Raw genomic sequence first — 25,285 nt, 5'->3', positions numbered from 1 at the left:
AAGCGCACAGCGCCCCTTACCTGCAGTACCCAATATTGGCCACAGGATGGCAGCAGAAAAGGGAGCAAAGCGCCCCTTACCTGCAGTACCTAATATTGGCCACAGGATGGCAGCACAAAGAAGCGCACAGCGCCCCTTACCTGCAGTACCTAATATTGGCCACAGGATGGCAGCACAAAGAGGCGCACAGCGCCCCTTACCTGCAGTACCCAATATTGGCCACAGGATGGCAGCACAAAGAAGCGCACAGCGCCCCTTACCTGCAGTACCTAATATTGGCCACAGGATGGCAGCAGAAAAGGGAGCAGAGCGCCCCTTACCTGCAGTACCCAATATTGGCCACAGGATGGCAGCACAAAGAGGCGCACAGCGCCCCTTACCTGCAGTACCTAATATTGGCCACAGGATGGCAGCACAAAGAGGCGCACAGCGCCCCTTACCTGCAGTACCCAATATTGGCCACAGGATGGCAGCACAAAGAAGCGCACAGCGCCCCTTACCTGCAGTACCAAATATTGGCCACGGGATGGCAGCAGCAGGAGCTGCAAAGGGCCCTCAACACCTGCAGTACCGCAAATAGGCCACGGGACGGCAGCACCTTCTTACTCCATACTGAAGAGGCAGCGGGTGAGCAGCGGACGCTCCCCAGCGCAGTTTACACTTCCACAGGGAGAGCAACGACTTTACCGGGGACAACAGGGCTGACGCTGCTCTGCCCTGTTCCCACGCTCAGTCCCAGCTCCACCAGTCGTTGCCTCTATACCAAAGACAAGGCCCGTGGCTGTTCTGGCCCTGTCTTGGCTTAAAGCTCTCCAGGCTGCCTGCGTCCCATGCAGTCTGCAAGTTCTACAGCCTAGACCCAGGGCTAAGCTAACAGCCTTCTTTCCCATTATTGTTCCCATTATTTCCCATTACCGTTCCCTGAACTGCCCAGGAAGGCAAAACCACTCTGCAGGACAGCCGGCATGGCCTGGGCACGGATCCCAACCCCACACCAATTTCACATGTAACTCCTGAGATGAGCACATCCAGGTCACTTCCCCTTCACTCTGAGAATACCCTGCTCTCCCTTCCCACCCATGTTCCCCACACACAACAAGGAGGCTTTTCTTAGAAGAAAATTATTTCTTTTTTTAAAACTGAACTTTTTTCAGCCCTTTTTCCTCAGGGGTTTCTGTTTTACAAAGATAAAAGCATTCCCTGAACCACCTCTGCCTGTATAGGATTTGATATATTTGTGTGTACACGTGCATGTATTTATACACTTAAAAACAGTCTTGCAAACTTGTGCCACTCATAGCAGCCCATCCTGCTTCACAGCAGGGAAGGCAGCTCCTCCCATAACCAGCAAACAAGAGGAATGCACTGAACCTCATCCATTGTGGCTCTGGAGGGAATCCCACCAGCTCCAGCTGGGAGGCTTTGACTTGAGTGCAAACACTGCTTTACAGTATTTCTAGACACTGGCTGGATTAGACAGTGTGATGCTAGGACAATGTCTCACACTCACCTGGGCCTGGCCTTTCCCCAAGGACACCGAACAGTCCTTCAGCAAGTGGCAAGCAATCCTCACAATGCAGCTGAACTGTGACCACCTAACTCTGATACCTATGGGCTACTGAGACAAGAGAGCAAGGCAAGAAGATGTCTTTCTGAGAGAGGTGGCCACAGTAACAGCCTGTCTGTCCTGAACAATGTTTCTGCACATCACCAAACAAGCAGCCCTCAGAGGAGATGCTTCTTGGTTCTGCCTGAGCGTTCCTGTCCTTGAGGAAAGACACTAATACAAACTGGTTGAGACAAGTTAGAGGGAGAGGTCCAGGCTGGGTGACTTCTAGTCATAGGCATCATCATCAAAGTAGGAGTCACAATCAAGGTTATCCGATTCATCACCAAACAGGAAGTTGTCTTCATCAAGGTCATCATCATCATCGTAGTCTTCCTCATCTTCATACTCCTCGTATTCAACCTCTTTGTCACCTTCATCTTTGTTGGAATCATCACACAAGATGGTACATTTTGGCCTGTTGAGGAGAACAGCATCAGATCAGAGCCCCAGCTGAGAAGAACAGGATCAGACCAGAGCAACCACAATCCAGCCCTACACCACCCTCATCTTCCCCACTATACAACCTCAGCATCCCCATCGAAAGCCTTGCTTCAGGCACACAGCAGCCACACACATGCACCTATAAGGTGGTGATTAAATGGCCTTATCCATGTATGCAGAACAGGACTGTGTCACAGAGCTACCTGTGACTGGGCTAACAAGCTTCCATCTCTGGTGTCTTAGCCCAAGGAGACCAGAAACCCTGCTCTGAAACAGAGTGTCTCCACTCAGTTGTCACACGTTCTTTCTTGCAACACTCAGAACCCTGCTCAGCTCCTGGAAACAGAGGGGATTGGTCCCACTGGGATGGCAGATGCCAGTTGTGTTTCTTGGTTTAAACAGCATGTGGTACAGGAATGGATTTTGTTTCAAACTCACCACCTCATAACCTTAACACCTGCCCACTCACTCAGTGCTCTAGGACAGGCAACCAACCATCCCTTTCACCTCTCAACACACTCTTACAGCTGTGCCACTTCTCCATTCCCTTCTTATACAGTATTGTCAGACCCTTACATCTCCCCCCATGGATGTTCTGTTCTCGGTTTTCTCATCTGGACACTTCCTAGGTCTCTGACACACTCCTGAAGAAAAAGCATGACTCTGCACAGAAACCCAAGAGAGTCCAGGGAGAGCAACTCTGCCCCTTTCCTTGTTACCTGCTAAGAAAACTCACCCTACACAGGCAGGGGCTGAAGTAGGCACATTTGAGAGCTTCACCTTTCTCTGACCAGGATCTGATGAAGTCTGGAGCCCAACGTGGAAATCCTGCTAGCACAGAAGAACAGGCACAAAAGAGACAGTATGCAGTTTGGGGTGTATTTTGTGCTGCAAAACCCTTTCTTACATACACACAGCACTGACAGTCCATGCCCTCGCTGACCAAGGCCCTTCCTAGGTTTGCCCAAGACCAAGCGAGACCAGAGCACAAGCCACTGAAGGGCATGTGGACTTCACCTGTGTGGAATGCCAGAGAATTGCAAAGAGACGCTCCTTGATCTGGTGTACCAACTCCAAACCAGCCTTGAAATGCTCTGCTTTCAGGAGCTGAAGAGAAGAGGCCAGGTCCTGGTACTGCAGCAAGGTTTCCTCTGCAATTCAAGGCCAACAAAGTCATGCTGCTTCCCACACTCTTAAGCAGAGACAGCATCCCTTGGCTCTGATTATAAGCCTATTAGGAATACTGTACATATACAGTGTATGCTATCACTCTAACACAACTGCCACAATTTGAACCAAGTAGCTGGGAATGCTAACCTCTACTGCTGAGAGACTGTGGGACTTACCCAGAAGGATCTGCAGAGCATTAGTGTGCAGCTCTAGGCTCTCAGTCTGCTCTTTCACAATATCCATGCTCTCAGTGTCCTGGTTGTAGTAGCTGTACACACAGGAGTAGGCCAGCACCTGGAGCAGTACAGATCATGCTGTAAGCTCGATGATCAGCTTCAGAGTGGGCAAAAAGAAAGTAGCATCAAACCCTCCCAGATTTCATTACATAGCAGTGGCTGATAGAAGCCTGGCAGCACTTCTGGTCTGTGGCAATAGCCCAATGAACCATTATGCCAAGTGACAGCAACGCCAGGCTACCTAGAGCTACTGGTAGGATTGGAAATGAATGTGCAATTATTTTGTACTGAAGTCTAAAATAACTGATTGTTCCCACCTGCAAACCATCACAAGAACACAGACTGTAAATGCCTAACAAGTGTGACTGACCAGCAGGCAGAGTCAAAACAAGCAGCACACAGAATGTACACATTGCTGGGCATCCCATGTTGAACTCAAGTGGCATTGAACTGAGAGAACTGAGGCCAAAGGAAAGCAGGCATGGTGCAAGCACCAAGAGCACAAAGGTTTGTTTCAACAAGTGGCAAACTCTTAGTATGAATGAATGACCTCTAAGACTATCCAGGCACTCAGCAGGAAACAAGACCACTGTTTCCATTCAAAGAAATGGGCCAGAAAAGCCAGCACCAGCAAGCAACATTGATCTGTATCCTGGCAAACACAGGGACTACCATACTAAAAAAGACAAAATAGGGTCAGACACCCCTGTTACACATGCATCTCTCAAAATCAAATCTGCCTGCACAAACAAGGTATATATTGCAAAGGTAGTATCACAAAGGCAATTCCCACCTCCTTCCTATTTTCAGGGCATAGAAGACAGCACAGGCCTATGCTGCCACAGGCATACTGCACACATCCAGTGGCTGCACTGCAAATACTTCATAATGTGGCTATAGGGCATGCAATAGGCAGCTCAGTGCTCCCAAAACACCTATGGCTCATGGAATTAAGTTAAGAAAGGAAAATAATAACAGGAGCATCAAGAGGGACTTCTTAACTGTAACATAGCATCAAGTACCACCACTGGGGCATTTCAAATTGGAACGGTCCAAGCCAATATATGAAAACCCTGAACACAGACCCTTGTGTCAATTTCATGGTGTCAGCATGAGCTAAGCTCCAAATCCTATGACCTGACTGTGACAAACACTGCAGATAGCCCAACTCAGAGAGCAGGGAAAGGCAGACACGAGCTCTTCCCTGTCCTGATGCTGTTCCTCCCCTCAAGTTTTTTCTGTCTCCCCTTGTTGAGCAGAACAAGGTTGGCATCTCCTCACTTTAAAAAAAGGCATAAAATACATCAGTAGAATTAGACCTAAGCCTCAGCAACCCTGTTATCCAGCCTTACCTTCCGTGCCTGTTCTAGCACTTTGCAGGCATCAAGAACAAAGGTCAAAGTCCTAATTTTTGGTATCCCTCTGATAGAAAAAATGCTGTTCCTCAGATTCATGGCAAATTCCTGCAATAGCCAAAGGAGGGCAAAAAAAGTCAATGTCCAGCTCCACAAGAGTGAAAAGACAGCACCTTCCACACATGTAATTGCCAGGCATCCTGAAGTGCTATCCCAGAAGATGCAGGCAGCAGGACAGCATTTACTGCCTCCATCTATGACATCTCTACTGTGCTGTCACTTCAGCCTTTCACAGTACCTCAGCTCCGGACAGAGCCTTCAGTTGCCACTGCTTCCAAGTACTGCATCAGTTTGAGCACGTCACCACCACAAATTAGGTGTTCAGTTTCCACAACAGACTTGGCAGAAGAAAGCAGGCCAAGAACAAACCCTTATGCCAGAGCAAAGGTGAAACGGCTAGGTATTCCCATCTGGATCTGAAGCCTGCTTCTCGGCTTCAGGTAACACATATTGAAATACAACAGAAACTATCCTGCTCAACAGGGATAAGGCAAAAGAGTCAATGTCTGCCAAGGAAGGAGGAGGCCTTACCCTTGCATGATGATGGAAAGTGCATCTCTCATTGTAATCCTGAAAACGCTTCTCCTGCCAAGCTGCTTTACTCACCTGAAAGGAAAGGTACAAGTAACCTGTAGCAATTTCCCTCAAGTACCAGGGTTGCCTGGAAATGGCTACCACACATACAGACTTTGACAACACTATTAATATTACTGGCAACTCCACAAAGTCCAGAGTAAAGGGCACAAGTGGAGATCCTCACCCATCCATCTGAGAGGCCAGGTGCATCTGAACACAAGCATGAATCAACTGGATACAGCAAACCACTCACCATAGCAGAGCAGTTGTAATAATCCTTATGAGTCGGCTTCCAGGGTTTGAGGCAACGCCAACAAAAGCCATGATTACACTTTGCACACGTCATACTGCACGGTAGGAAAAAGAACAATGGGAATCACTCAGTCCTAACAGCCTCTTGCAGTTTCTCCCACTGCTCCCCTACATCACAGGGTTGGAGTACGCAACTCAGTCATTCCCATTCACTTAGTACTCATATCACTCACTAATTCATTTCCTTGCATGTATTTTTAAAGCCTTTTTTGGAAGCAGGTGATACGTAAAACTAGACATTGTCCGTCCAAAAATGAGCTGGGTAAACTGGAAGCACGATCTCACACTACAAACTTAGCAAGTACTTGAGGGGTGAACTAAGCAGTCCACAGTTTGAAGCCAGATGCACATGAGCACCTCACCTCTTCCCTCAGTAACACAGCACTCCACAGGGCAGAAAGGCACTGCACAGCCCTAAGGCCACACAAAACATGTGAGGACAAGTTCACAACTGGGCACTAAGTACTGTGCCAGTGCAAGAAACACATGGCAACTCCTAAGTGCTAGCTTCAAGGCTGGATGTTGCTTCTCTGTCATTTAACAAGCTGCCAGAGATACAAGCCAATTCAAAAGAGGCAGTTAAATCATCTAAGGTTATGGAAACAGGTGAGTATGAAAGAAAAAAATGGCTCTGAGCTACCCACTCCTCTAACCTGCACCTCTGTGTGTCTGCAGCAGCTTCTGAGAGCAGACAAGTGTGTGCTATAAAATAATTACTGCAAAGCGAGTTTTGGTTCTACTCCAGAGCTCTCAATGGATTTAACTCTGAATGCCAGGGAACGTTTTGCTTTTCATAGGCATTAAAAGCAATCACTCATTCTTCTAAAGCTATAAAAAAAAAACTGCTACAACTCTTACTCCATAACCCAGGAAAAAAAGAAAGCAAGCACAATGAACCTAACTGTATGTCTTTGTCCTCTCCTGCCTCCATTAGCAAACAAAAATTGATACTCACTGCAGGCAGCCTTCATTTTTCTCTATCTGAGCCTGGCAGCTAGGGCAGTGCTTTGAAATGAGCTTAGCCAGATGTTTGCTTTGGGCTTCACTTGTCATTCCCTCATAGTACCCATCATCATCCACCCACTGAGACATGTGGCTGCAGCTTGCAGGATAATGGGCCTGAAAAAGACAGACAGTCAACCACACAGAAGCAGAATGGTGTGTGCCAAACCCAAAACAGTATTGCCCCTGACTCAGCTCAGCCTCACCTCTGGGAAGTTGCAGTTGAAGCAGGATATCCAGGAGCACTTGGAACAGGCTGCCCCATAGCCAAATCCATCCTTAAGTAGAATCTGATCACAGCCCTGAGGGTTGGTGCACCATGTCAGGTTGGAGCAACACTCAACATAACCTCTGAGGAGGGCTTTTTCATACTGTAATAAGAAGCCAGAAGGAAGATTTAAGGCAGAGAAGCTGCATGGTTAGGCCTTACAACTGGGGTCTGGTACCTCCAGGCTCTAAAGCTGACTGAAAAACTGCTCACAACAAAACAACACTAAGTTAGCTTACTCTTTCATTCCCTTTGTGTAAAGACCCCACCCCTCATGTCATAACTGGAGGCTGTCTTGCTCCACAGAATAGCTGCGGTTGGAAGGCACTTCTGGAGATAAAAAATGAGTCCAATTCCTCCAGCTCAAAGCAGGGTTGCTCAGAACCGTGTCCAGTTGGGTTTTGAACATACCCAAGGATAGAGACTACAGGCCTCTGCCCAAACTTTTCCAACATCCCATTAACTCTTCCTATTGAGATGGAAGTTTTCTTATGTTTAGATGGAATTCCTTGTATTTAAGTTAGCACACAAAGCCTCTTATCCTTTCATTGGGTATCACCAAGAAGAATCTGGCTCCTTAATCCCATTTGTGTTATTTACACACGCTGGAAAGAGCCACCCTTAAGCCTTCTCTTCTCCAGACTAAACAAATCCAGCTCTCTCAGCTTTTCCTACAGGTATTCCAAAACCTAAATAACCTTTATGGTCTTTTGCTGGATTTTCCCACTACATGGGTCTTGTACTGGTGGGCCCAGAAATGGACACAGTACTCCAGATGTGATCTCTCCAGCACTGGGTAGAGGGCAAGGATCTCCCTCCTCTACCTGCTCTGTTTAATTTTTCTGATTTTAGGTTCCTCAGCAGACTTTTGCTCAGTTAAATGATGTGCAAAGGGGAAGGAGACTCGATTTGCCCACAACCTCCAGACATTACTTCAGAGGACAAGGCAAACTGGTTATCAATAAGAGATTGTTCAGGTAGGGACCGAGGGATGCAACCATACTGCACATAGTTGCTTAGTTTTCTGTGCTCAGTTGCTGTAGTGTAAGGACTGTACAAACATACACAAAGCTAGAGGAAGTTCAGAAGAAATTCTGTAGTCTTCACAGCCCTCCTGCAGATATTTCTGCATACCCAGAGAGCTGCTCTAAAGCTACCAGACACAGAAAGGACAAAACAAGTACTAGAGAGAAAAGGTGCAAGCCACAAGCACTGAAGGGCTCAGAGAGGCCTCTCATTCATTTCTGCTCTCATTTATTCTTTGTTATTCATTCTCTCTCTCAGGCAACCTGAACACATTGGTGTGCAAAGCCCCAGATCCAGGTACTGAGCCTATGCATTCCCAGCAAAGAATCCATGGAGGCAGAACAGACTCTTAAGGAACTTGAGGAAAACCGGGTGAAGAGAAAACCTCCTTGAGAAACATGGCAGGGTTTATGTTTTGTAGAAATATAAACATTAAAAGTTTTAACTCTAGTATTCTTGTATTAGCAAGACAGCAGCCAGCAGGCAAGGGAAGGGATTTCTCACAGCTGTCTGGCACTGGTGACACAAGTGCAACAGTTTGGGCTCCCATGTACAAGAAAGACATTAACAGATTAGAGAAGATGTTGTCCTTAGGCCACCGAGACAGTCAGGGGCTGGAGCACAGGACATGTATGGGGAAGCTGAGAGAGCTGGCTTTGTTCAGCATGGGGAGAAGGGGGATCTTACCCCTGTCAAGACCTACCCAAATTGTAAGATGCAGAGAAGATTGAATCTGATGCAGTATGTTTTAATATCAGCAATAACCTGGCTATTTTGGCCACAGGGTTGGACCAGAGATTTCCACAGATTATGGCAACCTAAATTATTCTATGACTGCATGTGTGACTCTGCAGGAGACATGAACACTCCAGCAATACCACTTACTGAGCAAAGAGGGAAACAGAAAACATTTCAATTTGAGCATCAGAGCAATTTGTTAAAACCATCTGCAATAACAGATTTTTTATAAAACAGCCAAAGCAACGGGATATCCAGTCCTGCTCTCAGATAGGTGCGACTACAGAACTTGCAAAGCCAGTTAGAACTAGCTGCCCAGACACATTCTCTATACACTAGTTTTCTACAAGATACCCAAGACACATGGAAGGAAATCCTCTTCTGTAGCCTTGATCATTATGGTTGCCAGTTTGCAAGCTTAAAGGAAAACTGTAAGATAGAGCAGTCTTTGTGACTACTGCTCATTTCTCTGTATGACTGCTCATACAGGATCATAATGACAGTAACAAGCTGGAAGAGGAAGAAAGTTCTGGAGGAAGGAATTGCTGGTATAGACCTGTCAAACAACAGAGCAGTAGAAAACAGATGAGACACCCGTTCTGTCCAGCAGTTAACAGAAATAGTCTGTCATGCAACAGCCACAGCTCTGTCATTAGATGCTGAGGTCATTCAGCTCTAATAACTAAAACCTGAAAGAATATGGAGGAAAAAATAGCTTCTGCCTCAGATCAAGTAGCTCCTGCTGCCCTGTGCTGAAGGAGGACTAAGGTAAGTGCAGGAAACCCAGTTTACAGTCATCTGTAAACCCACACAAACTTAAAGAGTGGAGATTAAGTCTGATGTGGTAACTACCACCATCTTCATAAAAACCTGAGGTGCTCAAAGCCAGAGACTGTTGGAACAGAGAGGAAACAGGGGTCATTGTTGCAGCAATAAAATGAAATTGCTCAAACATTTTCATTTGTCCTAGATTTCACAACTGCTTCTAGCACACCAGCAGAGGATACTTGACATGAACTGCGACCATAGCTCTCACCTAGTTCTTAACTAATGATGTACTGAAATGTTTTTTGCTGGAGGTATGTTTAGAGGAAATACCACTGGGCTCTTTTGCTGACATTATGCTTTCCTGAATAGCTGGCAATGCCCATATCAGAGACAACTGACACTACTGGACAGAAATCTGGTCTGCCTCACTGCCAGTCTTAGTCACAGGAAAGGGAAAAGCAGCAGCAAGATTATCTGTTTGTGCTCACAAAACCAAAACAGCTTTGACACCCAGTAACCTACTGTACCTTGGCTATAATCTCCTCTGAGGAAACGATGGAGCAAATGAAAGCTGCAGTTGGCTGTGCATGGCAATCGGATATGGGACAGGTGCAGTTGACAACCATATTCTGCTCAATGCGAGTCGTGAGATACTCACTCCAACAGGGCTGTAAAGACAGAAGACGAGAAACTAAAGAGGAGCTGCACCACTTGGGTTGTGTGGGCCTGAAGCCCACCCCACCCAGCAGACAGTGCACAAAACCACCACAAACTATACGTAAGTACCCCAAACCACCAGACTGGTAACAGACTAACCCAGAGATGAAGGATCACCACTAAAGGGAGATGAAAAAAGAGAACATATGAACTCTGTGAAAACGACACGGTAACAGCTTCAGACAAAGGACAGCTGCTCTAACTAGGCAGCAGGAATTCCCTACCGAGTTACAGGGGCCAAAGAGTTTAGGTCCTTCACCTTGCAACAGTAATGCATGCAGCAGAGGGTTGGTGGCTTTTCAGTGGGACACAGCTGGTTCACACAGACTGGACAGTGGGTCCCTGGGCTTGGAGGGGGCTGAGCATCCTGCACTTGCAGCCCTGAGGAGATAAGCAGGGTCTCGCGGTTCTCCATGTAACGCTGGATCAGGAAATCCACATTCCACCTGCAGTGCATGAGGAGGTGCCGAGCAACATCATCTGGGATGCTCAGAGCATCCTGGACCTGTTGTACTGTCTGGTTCATGAGCAGCTTTGCTTCCTCTGGACTAAGTGTGTGCCCCCTTGGCACCTGCAGCATTGCCATGAGAAACTCCTCCGAACTGCCAGTGCCAGGCTTCAACCTGACATAGAGAAATGTGTCACAACCATACAAGGTGGAGATGCACACCCCCTCCACACCTGGTGACATGCACCCCTACCAGTGCAGGTGGTCTAAGCTGTCCTCATCTGGAGATGCCTTCAGTGGCCTGCTCTGGAAAACCATCTGTGCCTGGCCCCCAGGAGGGGTTGTAGGCTCAGCAGAGATGTATTCCAAGACATGAGGCCTCTCCTCCTGGCGCCGCAGGTATCCCTGGTTCAGCAGGTGCAGGACACAGGACAGCACGTCCACGCTGTGGCAGCAGAAGCTCAGGAACTGCAGCCCTGGCCCCAGCTCACCCTTCTGACAGGCATCAATCACCTACAGCAACAAGAGAGCCCCACACTGCAGTGGGGTGCAGTACCCAGGCAGCCCCACTCTGCCCCTGGAGCCCTCCATACCCTAAACACCAGGTTGTCGATGTGGAGTTGCTTCTCCACCTTGAGGATGCGGGTGATGAGGCAGCACAGGATGTTCCTCTTCCTTTCCAGGGCGCTCACCTCAGCCTTCTCCACACTCAAGTACCTCTGCTGGGGCAGCAGCCTCAGGTGGCGGCCAGAGGCATGGGCCAGGGCTGCCTGGTTCAGCCGCAGTGTGCCTGGAGCTACACCAGGCCCAGGGTCAGCCAAGCCCCACTGGGACCCGGAGGAGCCCAGGACATGTGTGTGGCTGTTGGACCAAACCCTCCCATTGCTGCCATCACAGCTCTAGGCCCCATCCCTGTCCCCCACACGTGGACTCAAGCAACAGCCCCACACACCACCCCTGGCCCCAGCCCCACACGTTGCTGTAAGTCCCCAACCCGACACACAGCCCTGAGCCCCACAGACAGGCTCACTCCAGCCCCCTCCCTCTCCCTCCACCCCAGCACCCGCTCAGGGCTCAGACCAGTGCCTCCCAGGGCTGTCCCAGCCCCACACTCACCTCCCACCGGGCAGCTCCACACCAGAACGCCCTCGCCATGGGTCAGCGGTGCCAGTGCGTGGTGCACCAGGTCAGCAGGGAGCCCTGTGACCTGCAGCAGGGCCTCCACAGCCACCTCCTGCCAGAGGCCAAGACTCACCAGCCACAGCCCGGTGAACAGAGGGCAGCCTCTGCCCCTAACCCTGCTGGAGACCCCACCAGAATGGAGGGCATGGCCTGGCCATGCTCCAGCATCTTCTGCCTCCTGACCCCACGCGACCCCAGCTCCTACCTCGGCACTGTTGAAGCACAGCAGGATGTACATCTGCAGCGTGGACACGTGGAGGATGCAGTCTCCAAACTGCAGCTCAGCGTGGCCCAACCACGTCCACTGCAACTGCCGGGGCTTCGTGCACTCCCAGCCCAGCAGGCTCTGACCTGCAAGAGACGGCACCAGCGCAAGGGACAGCACCAGCGCAAGAGACGGCACCAGCGCGAGAGACGGCACCGGCGCAAGGGACGGCACCAGCGCAAGGGACGGCACCGGCGCAAGGGACGGCACCAGCGCGAGAGACGGCACCGGCGCAAGGGACGGCACCAGCGCAAGGGACGGCACCGGCGCAAGGGACGGCACCGGCGGAAGGGACGGCACCAGCGCAAGGGACGGCACCAGCGCAAGGGACGGCACCAGCGCAAGGGACAGCACCAGCGCGAGGGATGGCACCAGCGCAAGGGACGGCACCAGCGCAAGGGACGGCACCAGCGCAAGGGACGGCACCAGCGCAAGAGACAGCATCAGCGCGAGGGACGGCACCAGCGCAAGGGACGGCACCAGCGCAAGGGACGGCACCAGCACAAGAGCCCCCCCTGCCCTCAGGCTGCTCCCGGCCGCGCTGCTGTGCAGGGCCTGGGGGCTGCCCAGCACTCACTGTGCCTGCAGAAGTCGGCGAACTCGTCCAGGGGAGAGCTCAGCGCCGCCGAGAACAACCTTTGGGGCTGGTCCATGTGGCAGAGCGGTGAAACGGGCCAGCAGCGCGGGGACAGGGCCAGCACCGTCACCTCCGGCGCATCCGCCACCGAGGCCGTTCCCGGTGCCTGGCACGGGGGCAGGAGCAGGGCTCAGGACGGGCCTCAGGAGCCTTGTGAGGAACGGGGGCAGCCCCCAGCCCCTCACCCCAGCAGCACTCACCTCGTCCAGGCCCTTGTCCAGCTCCAGCAGCTGCTTGTCCTGCTCCTGCAGCTGGTAGAGGCGAAACTGCCGCTGGAGCTCCTCCGACTCGGCCAGGTTGCTCAGCATGGCCTGGGGGAAGCGGCTGGGGAAGCACAGCCCGATCTGCTCCACGATGGCTCCTTCCAGCCACGACGGCCCTTGCACCAGGAGCCGGTCACCCAGGTAGTGCCTGCCACGGGCACCAGCATCAGGGCAGGGGCCAGCCCCAGCCCTGGCCTGGCTCCAGCCTCCCCCCAGGGCACATGGGCCCAGCAGCACCCACCTCCCCTCTCCATTGCCAGCAGGGAATGTGCCTCCACAGACAGGCAGCACCTGCGGCCCCTCACAACCCTTCCCTCCAGACACCAGAGCTGGGGAAAGCAAAGCGGGACGGGAGCACCACAGCCTCACAGAGCTGGGCTCAGCATCGCCTGCGCCTCCCCTGTCAAACCCAGCGCGGACCCCAGGCCCTCTGGTCCCATGCAGACACGGCACCCCTCACCGGTAGAAGTGCTCGAAGGTGTGGGCAAGCTCCAGGCCACTGAAGACAACGAAGGGCTCCAGGATCTGCTGCAGCGGCCCCGTGCTGCCCGCAGCCCTGCGCAGCTCCTGGATCTGCCTGTCCAGGTAGCGGGCAAACTGCTCACTGACCTGCAGAGGGACAGGGCTGGCTGCGGAGGGGGCTCACCCTGCGGGGCGGCTGCGGGGCTGGGCTGGGGGAGCAGCGGGGCAGGCACCGGCACTGGGGCCGCGCTCCCTGGACTCACGTGCAGGGCAGTGAGGAAGGAGAGCTGCAGCAGAGCCCCCGCGAAGCCCTGCCCCAGGGCCAGCGCAAAGGCAGCCCGGTGCCCAAAGAGCTCCTCCGTGGCAGCCCGCAGGCGCCGGTACAGCCCGCAGTATCGCTCCACCAGGTCTGGTGCCTGCCCGGCTGCCTCCAGGAACCGCTGCACCTGTGGGACACGACAGGAGAGGGGTGAGCCCCACAGCAGGATGTGTCTGTTGCATGCAGGGAGGTCTCCTGACACCAACTGCCCACATCCCAGCCAGCAGTCCCAGATCCCAACCAAGAGCTTGGGGAGAGACAGGAGTGCAGCCCAAAGGCTGGGCAGGGACAGACACTGCCCAGCACTGGAATAAGCAGCCCAGCTCTGTGCCTGTTTCCCAGCCTGTGGCAACAGGCTGATGCCTGAGCCCTGCCGAGGTAGCAAGCACAGAAAGCTGTCCCACAGCTCTCCAGGACTTGCAGAGCCCAGGTAGAGCCCGGCACCCTCCCCACAGAGTGCCCAGGCCACTGTCAAGCCCTGCATGGCACTCCACGTGCCCGGTGCGAGGTCCCACGTTCCCTCCCTGGCCCCACAGCAGCCCTCCAAGCACTACCTGCTGCTGCACCACGCCACGCCAGCACCGCGAGATGCCCCGCAGGCTGCTGGACTTCTCCACCATCTCCTTCGCAGGCCTGGCCGGCTCCTCCTTGTTCTTCCCCTGCTTCCCACCTGCCAAGGGACACCCCCAGGCTCAGCGCGGCTCCAGGGGCAGGCCCTGCACGCTGATCGCCAGCAGCCTCCCCTCTCCGTGTGGGCTCAGTGCAGAGCAGGTTCCCAGTGCCCACGGCCACTGCAGGGGCACAGCCCCAAGCCCTTCCCGGCTCTGGAGCCCCCGGTGCCACTGCGCCCTCCCCAGCCCCAGCCCCGTGCTCCAGGCCAGCGCCGCCCCAGCCCCACGCTCACCTCGCGCCTCCTCCGGCTCCCGGCCGCCGGGGTCCACGTGCACCAGGAGCTGGGTCAGGCGCCGCACACGGGAGCCAAAGGCAGCCCCGGGGCTCGTGGCGCGGCGCGGCGGCTCCACGCTCTCCAGGTACTGGCTCAGCAGCCAGGCCAGGGGGCTGACGCCGTCAGGGCCTGCGAGGAACCCGGGCTCAGAGCGGCTGCCTCAGCTGGGGCACGGCCCCGCGGGAGCACAGGGTACCTGGGCTGGTGATGCTCTGCACCAACGGGGTCACCAGCGCCTCCCAGCACGTCCTGCCCAAGGCCCGTGCCGCCTCCTCGTCGGGGAGGAAGCGCTCAGCGAAGCCCTGCTCGTGCCGCAGCGCCCGGTTCAGCCTGCAACAGTGACCGGGCAGCACCCGGGGCTGCTGCTGCTGCTGCTGCCGCCTCGGGGACTCCCAGTACAGCAGCGCAGCCCCTTGCCAGGCCATGGGCACGAAGGCCCCACTCGCCCCACAGCCAGGGCCCCTCAGAGACCAGGGATGCGGTGGCACAGCGAGGACACAACTCACCTGCCAAAGAGCTGCAGCAGTCGCCCCCGGTCCCAGCAGATCTCCTGGCACCAGGCGTGAGCCCGAGCAGTGCAGGAGAGGAACGCCCGCTGGCACAGCTTCTCCTTGAAGACGGGCCAGAAAGTGGGCTTGGGACCCAGCACCTCGATGCCACGCACACGGGTGTCGATGCCGCCCTGTGGGACAGAGCAACCCTCAGCTCCTTGGGCACGGCCCCCGTGCCACACACACTGCCAGCCCCCTGCCCCAGCCTCCTGCTCCCCTACCTGCTGGCACCGCTTCACCCGGATCTGGATGACGGGCCAGAAGCGGCTCATGTTCTCCAGCAGGATCACTCTGCTGTCTGACGGCAGGATGGTCACCTAGAGGCAGACAGAGAGCCCTCAGCAAGCCAAGTGGCAGGCACCAGCCTCCCTGCGTGCTCCCCTGACCACCCTGTGAGAGCCATGGCCTCTGTCCCTCGCCAGGAGCCCCTCCGCAGCCCAAAGGCACCCCCGCCAGGGCCCCACTCATGGCCAAAAGCCCCAGCACACCAGGCTGCTGTAGCCCAGGCTGCAGCATTGCCCATGCCCAAGTCTCCAGCACCCACTGACTACAGCAAGGCGGTTCCTGCAGCACAGCTCCTGCCATCCCCACCTCCCCATGGGGCATCTCCCAGGGACCCACACCAGGACAGGCCCTGCCTGGGGTACAGCAAGGACCAGCCCACGGCTCCCATGCAGCCCCATGGCCTCAGCAGCCCTCAAGGGACTCACTGCATTGAGCTCAGTTCTGATGGTGGCCGGGCTGTCTCCCCCCAGCACCACGACACGGGCCGGCATGTAGCTGGAGTCCTCGCTGGCCACCAGCATGCTCATCTCCCTGCAGCACAGCAGACGTGGTGCTGCCCAGCAGCCCCCAGCTCCCCTGCCCTGCCCCTGCCAGCCCCACACCCCACTGCCCACATCCAGCAGCCCCCAGGACAGGGACCGCTGGGGCAGGGCTCACACAGGGGCCAAAGCCCTCTCCTCCCAGCAGAGCCGCCTGCCCTCTGGTACCCAAGGCCTCTCCCAGCCCAGCCCCACCTGACCACCACACCACACTGCATGTGGACAGTGATGAAGTGGGAGCCGGTGCTGGAGTTCGACTGCCAATATGTCTTGGGGTTCCTGTCTGTGAGCTTGCTGGCCCTGTGAGGGTTGGAAGAGACCTCCACCTTCTCCCAGCACTTCTCCTCCTTCACTTCCATGCTGGAGCCTGTACAAGAAGCGCACGGAGCCGTCAGCAGCCGGGCCGGCAGGAGCCAGGCAGGGGTTCAGCGCCCGCTCACCACACTCACCTCGGCACAGGTTGTGCAGAAAGACATCAAACAAGGGGATGCTGATGGGCTGGTGGCTCCGGCGGTGCTCCTCAATCTGCCCCAGCACCAGCTATGGGATGGGGTGAGGCTCTGACCGGGGGCACTGCCTCTTCCCCCCCTCACCCACCACAGGGCTGCGGCAGGCAGAGAGCAGGAGGCTGCCCCTCGGTGCCAGGGCCGTTGATGGCCCCCAGACCCAGAGTCCCAGCACCGCGGCCCCCGAGGCCCACCTGGATGCAGCCGGCCAAGATGCTGCTCATGAGCTTCTTGGAGATGCCGGCGAGCTTCTCGCAGTCGGTCACCAGGGCGAGCAGGGCAGGCGCCAGCGGCGGGGCCGTGCTGTGCTTGTTCAGGGCTTTGGCCAGAGCCTCGTGGGTGCCCACACAGCACATCACCACCGCGCAGTCCTTGCTGGCAGTGCCCAGGCGGTGCAGGAAGCCAACGACCTCCTGCAGCACCTGCGGAGCAACAGCCATGAGCAGCCAGGCCCGGCCAGGCCCAGCAGCAGCAGCAGCAGGAGGCAGCGGTGCTGCCGCGCTCCATCCCCTCCACCCCGACACCGCAGCAGCACCGCTGGAGCCTGGCAAGGCACAGGCAGGGCAATGCCAGCAGCCAGGACCCCACCACAGCCGCCGCTCCCCACCTCTCCTGCTGCACTGCCCACACCAGGCCGGGCTGCTGCTGCCGGTGGCTCAGCCAGCACAGAGCACCGAGCCCCCTCACCTCTCGGTCGCTGCTGTGGGCGCTCAGGGAGGACACACAGGGCTCCACACACTCGTGCCAGGGCAGCACATCCTCCTGGTAACCGTCCAGCATCCTGTTCAGGATCCTGGGTGACACAGGGGGCTCACTCAGGCCATGGCACACAGGCAATGGGGGGTGTCAGAGGCAGCCCCGCTTCCCTGCCCCTCTGGAAAGCCAACAGCCCACTGGGACTGGGAGCCCTGACTCCCCTGGTGCCTCAGACACCCCTTGAGCACCCAGGAACATGCTGCTCCGTCCCCATACGGCCCTGCACCCTGGGACACCCCAATCAGCACCCACGTATGTGCCGGACTACACCCGCCCCGGTGACGACCAGCCCCAGCAGGACCCACAGACACGCACTGTGTGCCCCCAGCATCACCACCAGCACTCACCCCCTGCTGTGGAGGCCCCTGCACCCACCTGAGGATGCTCAGGCTCACGGCCTTCTCTGCCCCCAGCAGCTCGAAGCTGCGCAGCAGCGGCCGGAAGCATCTCTGGTCCTGCAGCAGCCGGGCCGCCTCGCCAGAGGAGCCAGAGCCCTGGCCGCAGAGCTGCCGCTCCAGGGCCACCAGCACGTCCTTGGACAAGAAGCCGTCCCCCGGGCCGCTCAGAAGCCTCCGCACGTCCCCCAGCTCCAGCGGGGCCTCTCTGCCTGCCACGACAAGGACACGTGGGCCCGGCCCAGGCCCCCGCTCGCCAGGCGGCAGCGGCGGCTGCTCTGCCCTGCCCTGCCCGCGGCACAGCGGGGCCGTGGCACAGCGGGGCCGGGCAGCTGCTACCTGCGCTCGGCGGGCCCAGGGGCAGCCCGTGCTCTGCCAGGCGGTTGATGGCGCCGAGGGCCAGCGTCGCGTGAGGGCAGCCGGGGCTCTGCCCGTCCCTCCAGCAGCTCTGCAGCACCGCGGGGAGGTCGCAGCTCGCCAACTGCTCCGCCAGGCCCCGGTGCCCGTCCATGAGCACGTTCACCACCAGCAAGCCGTTCTGCACGCCCGAGGAGCCCCTGCAGGGACACAGCCATGCGGGCGCCTTCCTCCCCATGGCACCCACCAACCCGCCCTGCCCTTCCCACCCCTGCCGCCCTCCTCTCTCTGCCCTACCCGGGGACCCTCCGCATGGTGCTCAGGGCGGCAGGGACGGCACTCAGCAGGTTTGCTGAGCCCTCGCTGGAGGCAGAGCCGATGCTGGCAAAGATCTCCCGGATCAGCTGCGCGTCAGCCTGCTTCAGGGCCGAGAGCTTCCCACCGGCACCTCCTGGCTCGCCGCCCACAGCTCCCACCAGCACCTTCAGGGCCTGCAAGGACAGCAGCAGTCAGGAGGGCAGCGGTGAGCCCGCAGCCTGCCCACCACCCGCAGCATCCCCTCTGCCACACTCACTGCCAGGCCAGCCTGCTGCACCACGGCGGAGGAGGCGTGCTGCTGCATGCAGGACAGCACGGCCCGCACACCGCCCTCCATGGCGAACGTCACGCGCCAGTCGTACTTGGCCAAGAGCAGGGCCAGCAGCCGCAGCGTCACCACCACCACGGCCTTCTCTGCCCCCTCTATGGCCAGCAGCTCCACTGCCACCTTCACCAGCTTCTCCCTGCACGGGAAAGGGCACCTCAGGAGGAGCCTCCTGGCAGCACCGCTGGCACCGCCAACACCTCGGGCCCTGCCCATCGCCTTCTCCCTGCCCACGTGGCTCTGCCACAGCTGGGTCAGCCCAGGAATGAGCCTGCCTGGGACCAAGGGACACAAGACCCAGCCCTCTTGTTGCTGAGCAGGCAGGGACATACCGGCCTTCCCACTGCCACCACCACCACTGCTCCCCACCCTGCCCACACAGCTCTCCCCCACCGGGCAGGAGGGGTGCACAGCACCCCACAGCTCACCCAACACTCCTGGTCCCCAGCGCGCTCTGGGCTTTGCTGCCTTGCTGCTCAGGCTCCTCCTCCAGGATCTTCAGGATGTGCTTGAGCCCCGGTAAGCGCAGCCCCAGCTCTGAGCTGCTGCTCTGGATCACATCCACCGCGGCTGCAATCCTGGCCAGGGAGCCCCTCTCGCTCACCCCCTCGGAGCTGCCCAGCGCTGGCGGAAGGAGGGACGGACGCAGGTGTCAGGGCAGCAGTAACACCCCCAGCAACTCCCAGGGTGCCACGCACCCACGGCCTTCCCGTCCCCAGGCAACCTGCAGCTGCCTGCCCTGCCCTGCCCTGCCCACAGCTTTCCTCCTTGGAGGCAACGGAGCTGCCTCCAGCACCCTGCATGTGCTCCAGCGGCCATTACCTTTGCTCTGCTCCTCGGTCACCTCCGGCAGGAACAGCCCTTCCTTCTCCAGGAGCTCACTGAACAGCTCAGAATCCGACTTCACCACCACAGCGGGGGCTCGGGCCGGCTCCGTGCCTGCGGGCAGCTCCTCCTTCGCTGCCTCGGCCACCGGGGCTTCAGGGCTCCTGCAGCCGGCACCCTCCGAGGACACCGCGGTGCTCCGGGCGCCTTCCTGCTCGGCCCCCCTGCTCAGCGAGTACTTGGCGTAGACGTGGGAGCCGCGCAGGTCACTCTGAGCCCTGCCCTGGCAACGCTTCTCCAAGGCCTGCAGCACCTTCTGGGCCAGCTCCACAGGTACCGACAGCTGCATCAGGGCTTCTGCATCCCCCTCCGGCAGCTGCACAGACAGAGTCACATCAACCCTCACGGGCTCGCCACAGACCCCGCGCTTCTGGTGATGGCCAGAGCCACAGCGGACAGAAGAGCTGCAGCACCGCAGGCCCCCAGCCGTTTCCCCAGTGCAGGCTCTCCCCATACCTGCTCTCCCTGCTCCTGCTGGATGATGCACATGACCTCCTGCTGCTCCTGCGCCTCCAGCTTCTGCACAAAGAAAAGCAGCTCCCACCACTCGGCACGGCTCAGGGCCTCTGCAGCCTTGGTCGAACGCTCCCCCAGGTAAGGCAGGGAGTACAGCCCCCCAGAGGGCTTGCAGAACAACGGCTGCGCAACTGCAGGAGGACAGAGCACAGCAGGGCACCGTCAGCTCTGCCCATTCCACCATCCTCTGCTGCACACCCCACATTCCCCAGAGAAAGAGCTCTCTCCAGTGCCCCACAGGCTGCTGTGGGAAAGGCAGGTGACAGGAGGGCAGCCAGAGAGGGGGAAGGAGCTAGGAGGAGACCCAAGAAGCTGTAGAGATGGGCATTACCACCATCACTTAAACCTCTTTAGGATGTAGAACAAAAGTGCTCAAAATGGGCACCTCTAGCTCACTGCTCCCCCGGCCTGTTCCCACAGTGCCTGCACCAGGCAAGGCAACGCACTCACACCCCCGGCACCAGCAGAACCCACAGCGCCAGCGTGCAGCTGCAGAAGGGTTGGGGAGGAAAGCTGCGTGCCCAGCTGACGGACTGCTCACCTGCTGCCAGTCTGCAGCTGTGTGTCAGGGTGGACACCTTCTCCTGGCCCCCACGCTCCACTTGCCCTGAAGAGCTAATGATCTCCACCATGTGCCAGTGAACCCAGTACGTGCAGCCCAGGGCCTGCCAGTACACCTGAGGAGGAGAGCGCGACGCACACCGGCTGAGGGAAGGCAGCTCCAGCCCCGCTGCTCCCACACTTGCACCACTGCGAGCTCCCTGCCCGCAGCACAGGGGCAGAGCTGACAGCCCGCCCCGGCCCAGCCCCGCAGAGGGTACCTGCACGGGCGGCGTGCCCTCGTTGCTCTGCCGGAAGTCGCCCTCGTCGCCCGCGCTGACCTGCTCATAGTCCTCCAGCATGCGCACCCGCATGCCCCGCACCAGCCGCGCCTGCACGTACTCCACGTAGCTGCTGCGGCTCGGGAAGGCCGAGCGCGTCTTGAAGCCGCCGGGCTCCTTGGCTGCGGGAGCGGGGGCTGCTGGAGCAGCGCCCCAGGATGCGGGCCTGGGCTGGAAGATGGAGCGGGTGGCGCGAGGCTGCGGCTCCTGCGGGGGGGGCGGCTCTGCCTTGGGGCTGTGGCCCCAGCCCATGACGTGCACCAGCTCCGAGATGAGGTTTGCCATGGCCATGCTGAACTCAAACTCCTGCTGCACACGGCTCTTCTCCTCAGTGAGTGCGCTGGGCACAGCGCCGGCCTCCTGCTCCCCTCCCTGCTCCACATCACCGCTGAGCTGGTCCATGAGAGAAGTGACGCACAGGTAGCGCTTCACCAGCACAAACAGCAGCTTCCCAGGGATCTGCAACAAGCACGGCTCTCAGACTCTAACCGTGACAGCTCTGGGCCAGCAGGCAGCAACAGAGACCTCTCAGCCCACCCGCGTCTCCCTTTTCAGGTACTCCATGGGTTAGCCCTCCAACACCCTTCAGCTTCAAGCCAGACCCAGATGCTGGGCCAGCTCCCCCAGTACCCAGGGCTGCTCCTACCTGGGGAAGGTGAATCCCCTCAAAGGACATGCAGTGTTCTTCAGAGGATATTGTGTCAGCAAACAGCTCCAACAAGGTGTAGCGACTCTCAAAGTCCATGTGGTGCTCAATGCCATCCTGCTGGCTCAGGGACAGCAGGACATAGGCCCGACTTCCTGCAACAACAGAAACTTTTTAGGCTCCCTAAAGACAACCCCTACAAAAGGGCTGGCACCCCTCAGCTGCCCAGCAGCACCTCCTCAGGGACAGTGAGCAGCAGCAGCCCCCACCTGCATCATGCGAAGCCAGGGCCCTCAGCATCTTGCCAGCACTGTGGCGGATTTGCTTGTCCTTGTGGCACAGCATCTTCATCAGCAAGTCAAGGGCTCCCGTCTCCTTGAAGGCACCCACCAGCGAGCCAATGCTGGCATACGCGCTCAGCACGTGGATGATGTTGAGGATGGAGGACGCGGGGGCCTGGGACTCGGCCATCTGCCGGCCAGCTCGCTGCACCAGGCTCCTGACATCAGCCTTCATCTCCAGCAGCGAGGCTTCATCCCCCGGGACATCTGCAGCGGAGGGGCTGGCTGCCTTCTCCCCTGTCACACGCTGCCCTTCCAGCTTCCTCTGGTCCAGCAGCGCCAGGCAGCTGGCACAGACCTCTTCTGCAGACATCCACATGGAGACGTTCTCCAGCTTCGTCTCCGCAGAGGAGGTGCTGCTGCCGCCCGCTGCTCTCTCCTCCAGGCTGACGATCCTCCACTGGATCAGGTACTCGGGCTGCCCATCGTGGCCTCGCCGCTGCCGCAGCAGCTCCTCTGGGTAGGCCTGCAGTTTGGGTCCCAGGGGCACCAGCAGGTTGCCATTACGCCTCTCATTCACCATGATGGGAAGTGTGCCTGCAGAGGCAGAGGGGGAGCAGACGCAAGCTTTTATTTCTGAGCTGCATGCCAAAGAAAGCGTGAGCAAGTGCCTCACTTGCTTGTAGAAGTGGCTGAGGCACAGCTTTTGATCCCAAAATCCTGCACGCAGAATAAAACCCTGAAGAAGACCCCATTTTGCAGAAGCTCACATCCCCCCTCCAAGAAAATAAGCCAGCGCTTCATATAAAAACCCTGTTCCCAGAGTTAGTGCTAGACACAGAAAGAAGTTCTCCTCAAAAAACTCACAGCAAAATGGACCCATTTAGATCCTCGTAAGACAGCAAATAACGGAGACCTGTTCTCATCTCTGCCACTGTCCACATGACTGTGCACAAGCTGCTACTTTTGCACTTCTGTCTTCCCTCTTGTTATTTACCATTTATATCTGTTTAGACTGCAGGTTCACCTAGAGCTCAAGGCTCGCTCACTGTGGAGCTTGAACCACAAGGCACTAAAAAATACAACCAGCAATTTCTCAGATCAAGTTCATATAAAACAAATGAGGTCACTATCTAGAAGCCACTCGGTATTTCCTCTTTGGCCTCCGTTTGGATATTCTTTGCATTTACAATGGGCAAATTCAACAAAATTAAAGAATCTTACTCTCTGCTGTCAGGTTGTTCTGTGTACCTCAGGACTACAAAGAGGAAGCCATTACACTTCTCTGCTTTCATCTGTGCAAAGAGGAGGATGAAATAATTTGCAGTCAAAGACTGAATGCCAGCAATCAAGATTGCAGACAATACCACACACAATGGACTGACTTCACTGCTACAAGGGATGCCAGATCAGAGTCTGACAAGAAGATGCTTAGAGATGCTCAGGCAGCTGGTAGTGGAAGCCCATGAACAGGCCCTTTTGTCATTTACACATACTAGCAAGAGAAGCAGTGAAGCAACATACTGTCCGGCTGATGGTAACACAAGCCATTCTTAGAAGAGGAGTTAACATACATAGGAAATAAATCAATCCATGTACAACCCAAGAACACACCTTCAGGATGATGACAGGTAGATTTAAAATGTTCCCAGGTACAGAGAGAAGCCTGAACTCCCAAGATATTCATACCTGCCTTCAATTAAGCCTTCCTTGGAGCCTGCAGCAAGCCAGCTAGGAACTGTCTGGCAGTCTCTCTGTAATAAAAGGACCAAGTTACTGTCTTATGCTTTTTAAGTATTTAGATGCCACACCATAAGCCAGAAAATATTGTACTTATGCAGTGTACAAAAAACCCTACTCCAAGATGTTCACACACAACAAAAAAAATCATAGTAAAACACAAGTCTGTACAAAGCATCAGTTTGTTTGATAACTTCACCCTGTCCCCACATCATGACATTGAGCATGAAAAACACTCTAGAGAAAAGCTGCCTGAAGGGGTCCAAACAGACTTGCAACCAGGTAGGGAAGGATCTGGGTTAAGGGCACCTGAAGAAGGAGCTGCAATGCGTATGATGAATGAGGCACGCTACCGCCTATGACAGCCCACAGCGAAGTTGTTAGCCTGCTTCAGCACATGAAACTTACTAGAGTAAGTAAGTTTCAGAGTCGCGGCAAATGAACGTGCCAGCCACGATGTGAGGTCCGTAAAGCACCAGGGCACCCGGTTCAGAGGAGCATCCCACCGCCCCCCGGGGCTGCACGGCCGCTTGCCCTAGAACGGTTTGCCTCAGCAATGGCCGCCGCGGGAGAGACCCGTCAGACCCGTTCCGCTCACCTCCACAACCCCGGCACCACCTCCCGGCCTCCTCCCTCACCGCTACCCCACCGTACCCACCCCAGCGGGACAACGGGGATCGGCTCCGGCGCACGGGGAGGCGGATCGGGGGGGAAGAGTTCCGGTTCTCCTCCCGCACCGGTAACAGTCCGTGGCGGCGACGCGGCCTCCGCCAAGGGCGACGTGAAGCAACCCCAGCCCCCGCCGCCTCAGAGGCGGGGCGCCAGAAGAACCACCGCGGCCCGCGCCCACCGGCAGCCAGCGACCGCTCCAAGCTTCCGGGTCCCCGCCGCGGACGAGAGCTGCGGGCTCCGCGCCTGCGCTCTGCTGCCGCGGGCCTGAGCGTGTCGCTGGGGTGCGCCTCCCTCGGGGGCGGCCCGGGGCTCGTTGCAGCCCTGCTCTGTTGCCTGAGGGCGGGGTGAGGGGGAGATGCGAAAAATCAGAGTGTTTTCCGGAGATGAGTTAAAAAATAAAGAGTTGTGGAGCTGAGGGGTGATTTCTCTGGTCCTTTGTGAAGGGCTGTGGTCGGGTAGGTGAAAAGAAGGCAAAAAGGTGCCTCAGCCTCAAGGGACCATCCCCTAAAGTCGTGGCATCCACAGTGGAGTTTGTTCGTGTTTTCAAGCCACTAATGATTTCTCCATTAGTACATGTAACCTCTGTTGATGTTAGTGATGCTCTTCTCCCAGAATCCCGTGGATGCATTTGAAAACTGTGCTTCCCATCAACATGTCTTTTTCCTTTCCCATTAACCTCCAAGGCATTGTCCAAATTCAGAGGATCTAACTGGCATCTACTTATATCATGCTCTGCCTTTACCAGTCCGTCTCTGTGGAGATAAACACAGTCTATTTGCACTAATGAAAAGGGAAATAGCTTCATAAATACCACACAACTACATAAAAGTTG

At 56.6% G+C, this 25,285-nt stretch overlaps 1 protein-coding gene across 3 annotated transcripts; it reads right to left on the bottom strand.

The window, feature by feature from the left end:
* Nucleotides 1-1,623: 1,623 nt before the first annotated feature.
* LOC133219683 (cullin-9-like) lies at nt 1,624-24,670 on the bottom strand. Of its 3 annotated transcripts, XM_061367164.1 has the most exons (43): nt 24,519-24,670; nt 23,731-23,795; nt 23,266-23,336; nt 22,030-22,638; nt 21,761-21,915; nt 21,055-21,573; nt 20,775-20,910; nt 20,174-20,364; nt 19,655-20,033; nt 19,261-19,456; nt 18,764-18,971; nt 18,487-18,680; nt 18,172-18,389; nt 17,813-18,044; nt 17,369-17,474; nt 16,876-17,103; nt 16,625-16,715; nt 16,371-16,542; nt 16,062-16,167; nt 15,573-15,668; nt 15,307-15,482; nt 14,997-15,130; nt 14,759-14,929; nt 14,409-14,524; nt 13,799-13,981; nt 13,534-13,682; nt 13,011-13,221; nt 12,751-12,916; nt 12,114-12,259; nt 11,843-11,960; nt 11,320-11,522; nt 10,980-11,239; nt 10,538-10,901; nt 10,089-10,229; nt 6,968-7,132; nt 6,715-6,878; nt 5,701-5,794; nt 5,403-5,477; nt 4,809-4,919; nt 3,397-3,514; nt 3,068-3,201; nt 2,787-2,878; nt 1,624-2,024 (listed from the first exon to the last, which is right to left on the bottom strand). In XM_061367164.1, exons 4-43 carry the CDS (start codon nt 22,622-22,624, stop codon nt 1,835-1,837), a joined length of 7,503 nt encoding a protein of 2,500 aa, XP_061223148.1. In that variant the 5' UTR covers nt 22,625-22,638; nt 23,266-23,336; nt 23,731-23,795; nt 24,519-24,670; the 3' UTR covers nt 1,624-1,834. The 3 variants fall into 3 exon arrangements, with proteins under 3 accessions (XP_061223148.1, XP_061223147.1, XP_061223146.1); XM_061367163.1 differs by lacking the exons at nt 23,266-23,336; nt 23,731-23,795; nt 24,519-24,670 and adding an exon at nt 24,440-24,464 and having other exon boundaries at nt 14,753-14,929; XM_061367162.1 differs by lacking the exons at nt 23,266-23,336; nt 23,731-23,795; nt 24,519-24,670 and adding an exon at nt 23,039-23,063 and having other exon boundaries at nt 14,753-14,929.
* Nucleotides 24,671-25,285: the final 615 nt, after the last annotated feature.

The sequence above is a fragment of the Neopsephotus bourkii genome, unplaced genomic scaffold (assembly GCF_033783945.1).
Source record: "Neopsephotus bourkii isolate Nb327-2 ecotype Australia unplaced genomic scaffold, CSIRO-AGI_Nbou_v1 NB_1373, whole genome shotgun sequence".
Classification (NCBI taxonomy): domain Eukaryota; kingdom Metazoa; phylum Chordata; class Aves; order Psittaciformes; family Psittacidae; genus Neopsephotus; species Neopsephotus bourkii.
This window is presented reverse-complemented; position numbering and strand designations above follow the sequence as displayed.

Bases quoted from the DNA above. Each gene is read 5' to 3' on its own strand.
- LOC133219683 (XM_061367163.1), bottom strand. From the start codon at position 22,624: ATGGTGAATGAGAGGCGTAATGGCAACCTGCTGGTGCCCCTGGGACCC. The intron at 20,034-20,173 runs GTATGGGGAGAG...CTGTCTGTGCAG, and splicing joins AGCAGGAGCAGGGAGAGCAG to CTGCCGGAGGGGGATGCAGA. The intron at 14,525-14,752 runs GTGGGGCTGGGG...GTCCCTTGGCAG, and splicing joins GGAGGAGGCGCGAGGTGAGC to GTGGGAAGCAGGGGAAGAAC.